At 32.9% G+C, this 4,417-nt stretch overlaps 1 protein-coding gene across 1 annotated transcript; it reads left to right on the top strand.

Moving 5' to 3' along the window:
• Window positions 1-18: 18 nt before the first annotated feature.
• Window positions 19-4,128, top strand: LOC117112203 (TNF receptor-associated factor 6-like; the record flags this gene model as incomplete). Its single annotated transcript, XM_033255276.1, is given in 3 exon segments — window positions 19-180; window positions 1,179-1,328; window positions 1,940-4,128. Coding segments are annotated over 3 exon segments (1,305 nt in total), but the record flags the coding sequence as incomplete, so codon positions are not given.
• Window positions 4,129-4,417: the final 289 nt, after the last annotated feature.

The raw sequence follows: 4,417 nt of genomic DNA, 5'->3' as shown, positions 1-4,417 counted from the left end.
GTATTGTTATATTCCCAGGTTCACCAAGCTAACTGTGAGTTCCTTCCAATTCCTTGTCCAAATCGGTGTGGAACTTTCTGCTTGTTGGCTGGGATTGAAGAGCACCTGGCAAAGGCATGTCCAAAAAGAAGGCTGGCATGCGAGTTCTGTGAGGCAATGGTGCAGTTAAATAGGATGGAGGTACGTACAGTGCCCTGGACATTCAAGTAATACCAATTCAGTTATTTCTTAAGATTGAATGAAAACATGAAACAGCGATACACATTCAAACTTTTTTCACAGGGTACTATATAATAATAAATACTTTATTTCAACATGGTAAAACTTGTTTCACACAAGTGTGTATAAATATAAGTAGTATAAAAACTAAAAAATAAATGCTAACAAAATGTGAAAAAAAATCTCAGATAAGAAAGTATAGTACACACTCCAAGTAACGAAACGCACACAACCGCGCCGGGACCCAACATTCTGACATTAATAATGACATCATCAGGAATGATCATTCTATCATTATTAATGCTGAAACACTGAATCCCAACATGATGGTTGCATCTCAACACCTGGAGCATGCATTATCTTTCTTATGTAGTAATTGAATATCAAAAACAGAAAGTTAAGAAACACAATCTAAAAAATCATTACACAGTACATATATACAAGGTGAGTGAACTGATAAAAATTGTACATTCAAGATAAAATAAACTGTTTGAATTTGACTAGACTTAGTGCATTTTAACATTGTGATTAAGATGAATAGAATAGCACTACGGTAGGTAAAACTCCTTTTTTTTTTTTTGGTATTCTCTATATAAAATACCTGCTGATCTTGTGTTACACTGTGGTTCTTTTAATATGAATGTATCTCTAAGGTATGAAGGTGCATTGCCATGAAAAATCTTGTACATAGTAGTAGCTTCATTATGAAATAGTTTTGAATCAAGGACATAATCATGAACATAAATAATGAAAATTATTATACTTCAATCGTGATAGTGATTGTTAATGTTAGGATGATGATAATATATATATATATTAATGCTTGCGGTACACCCACCACATAGATAGTTCTGAAAAGAACTGTTGTTGGTTGAGAATGTAGACTTCGATGATAATCATAATATTTATATCACCATTTTATTTTTATATGGGTATTATTTTTATTCCTTTTTTGCTAGTCACATCTTGATGTATGTCCAAAGGTGAAGGTTGAATGCCAATACTGTGGTGAGCAATTAGTACAGGAGCAAGTCAAGTCCCATATTGATATGTATTGTCCAAAAGTTGAAGCACCTTGCGTATTCACCTTAATGGGTTGCAAAGAAAAGGTCAGTAGTTTGTAAACTTCCTCAAACATTTTGTTGCAGTCATTTAAATTAGAAATAGTACTAATAATAATAATGCATCCAACTTCTTTGGTTTTCAACTAGTCAAAAACCAGGGGTGGGGCTAGCAGGAGCACTGGAGGTGTCAGGGCCACCTCTGGGGAAAAATAATTATATGTATTTTCTACATATTAGTAGATTCTAACATTTTTTAAACTTCTAAAAGAGTAAATAAGTCTTTGAAATCCCTAAATTGTCATATTTTTGGGGCTTCACCCCCCCTGGATCACTTATGAAACATTTTGAACGATGCCTGACCATAGCCTTTTTGCTCTTGACGGGGATATCCACCCTTCCGTCAGGGACCTTGGACCCCCCGGCGTGGATCCTAGATCCCCATCGGTCAAATCCTGGCGCCACCTTGTCAAAAAACGTTTGTTTTCTTTATTTTATTTTTAAAGGGTTCAAACAGCTAAAACAGCCTACAAGGCAACATGATCAAGTTTTCATAAAAGCATGAAAAATAGCACAATAAAATATTAATTTTAATTATATTTGGTCTAAAATATTGAGTGAATAAATGATGGAATGTTATATATTTAATTTGGTTACAGATGGTGAGAGAGAAATTGCAAGAACATCTTAATCAATCTTTGCACAAACACATGTCAATGCTAGCTAACAATCTAATGCAACTTCAGTTCTCCACGGCGCATACTATCACACACCAGTACAGATCACTCGCCGACGATCATCCACAAGATCAACTTACAAGTGGAATATCATCCATTACTAGCAGTATGGACAGCATGCAGATGAAACAACCAGATTACCGTCATCAGTCTCGTGGAGGTTACACTACCTCCTGGCAGCAAGCAAGAGGAGGTATGAATGAACACACACGTCAACAGTCCAGAGAGGGGCGCGACTCTCCACGGCCGCAAGACCTGGAAACTGAGGTTCTCATTTTGAAAGACAGACTGAAGTATCAAGAACAAAAAACAGCTGTTCAGGAACAAAAGATTTTTGAACTGCATTCCAAAGTGCTGTTAGGGGATCAAAAGTTAGCAGAAAAAAATGAAATCATTGATATACTGAAAGATCAGCTTAGAAACATTGAAGCAAGGAATTGCGGAGGCAAATTTTACTGGAAATTAGAACACTTTCATTCTCTTTGCGAAGAGGCAAATTTAAAAGGCTCGGACTCGGTTGTAAGACACAGTGTTGGATTTTACACAAGCTTTTATGGGTATAAGTTATGTGTCCGAGTGAACTTGAATTGTAAAGATCCAAATCAAGGGTATGTTTCATTGTTCATTCATTTCATGAAAGGTGATTTTGATGATTATTTGGAATGGCCCTTTCAAGGTAACATAACTTTATCTATTGAGGATCAAAACATTGACTTTGTGAAACGTAAACACATCAGTGAAACGCTAATCGCAAAGCCAGGCCTAGCTGCTTTTGACAAACCTGCTAGCAATCGCAACCATAAAGGCTTCGGCTACATGGAGTTTGCACCATTAGCATCACTTGAAAAGGGTTCTTACATCAAGGATGGAGCAGTATTAGTCAAAGTAGTTGTATGCCCAACGTCTTCAAAATGATGATAATGGCATCTTAAAAATTTCAAAATTAAAATCCTCTTAATTATAATATCAAAATGATGCATTAAACAGTGGACTGGAAGACACCCATTTCTCATTCACTGACTAAACCCTACACAGCAGTAAAGCAGTATATAAATATATACAGTAATAATACATTGAGGTTCAAATAGTGGCAGACCTTTAAATGTCAACACTAACTGTGTTAAAGAGTATTTATTGCACTAGACTGGAATTAAGTTTATTAAATTCTTCAGTTAAAACATGCAGCACTGTCATTATTTTGCCAAAGTAATTGTGTACCACTGGGAAAAAAGACATTTATTTTGAAAATAAAAGTATAAGATACATATAAACAAAAGCAGTATGCACAGACATTAAAAGAATTGTTTTACAACATTTGTTTCTCTATTATTTTGTTTATTTTAGTTGTGGTAATTGAATTCAAATATTCAAAAGAAATACAGTTATACAGATATTAGCTTTTGAAATGACTTGGTTGTTAAAATTTAAAGCAATATCTATTGTAAAAAGTAAATTCTAAACTGAAAAGTTATGCACAGTAATAGTGCTAAGCTGTAGAACATATTTTGTCATAAAAAGGAATTGTTTATTTATATATTTGCTGTATTTGACCAACAAGGAGGCTCAATAAGTCAACACCCTTGACACTTTATTATATTGCAGTTTATAAAGGAACTTTTAATCAGCCGAGGTGAGGTTTCAATTGTGTTGTGCATGTTAATGTTGAAAAAATGAGAAATTTCATATACTGTATATATATCATATACTGTATGTATATATATATATATATATATATATTTATTTATTTTCTCAAAAATCACAACTATGTACAGAAGAGTGAAGCCAATGAGGATACAAAGCAGCACCAAACATTAAATTCAAACAACAGAAAGAGAAATAGAAAAAATTAAAATACCAATGTAAACTACTATAGTATACATTACTAGTAAACATCACAAAGAAATAAACACCAAAAAATAGACATATACAATAATATATCTAAAAATAAATGCTGATTTCATGAATTGAAAAGTAGATTTTGCAGTTTATTAACTATGAATAATAATAATATTAATAATATAAATAATAAATTTAAATAATGTAGACAACTTACTAAAATTAGATAAAAGATGTTGATAAAATATTTAAAATATTAAGATTAAATAAACACCTGATGGAAAAAGTTGAATTTCATTTCTACCATACATTATAGGAATAACAGAAATTTGTGAAGTGCCATTTGAAAATTTATCAAAGGTGCTGGGTGAGAAGGATATGGTTACCATCTGTAGAATCACATAATCTAAATGCAGAGTTAATATTCAGTAATTTTTTTTCTTAGTCCTGTCAAATTTTCGTTATCTTTAAAGCCATCTTGAATAACCTTTATATTCCGCCTTTAAGCGTGGTTCAGAGCAGGAAAATGTATCATTTGTGAATTTGGAAAAATAAGGGGAATCC

The sequence above is a fragment of the Anneissia japonica genome, unplaced genomic scaffold (assembly GCF_011630105.1).
Source record: "Anneissia japonica isolate Jap-2015-1 unplaced genomic scaffold, ASM1163010v1 scaffold65747_len4417_cov254, whole genome shotgun sequence".
NCBI classification, from domain to species: domain Eukaryota; kingdom Metazoa; phylum Echinodermata; class Crinoidea; order Comatulida; family Comatulidae; genus Anneissia; species Anneissia japonica.
The sequence above is the reverse complement of the archived record's forward strand: the minus strand, read 5'-3'. Positions and strand labels throughout refer to the sequence as shown.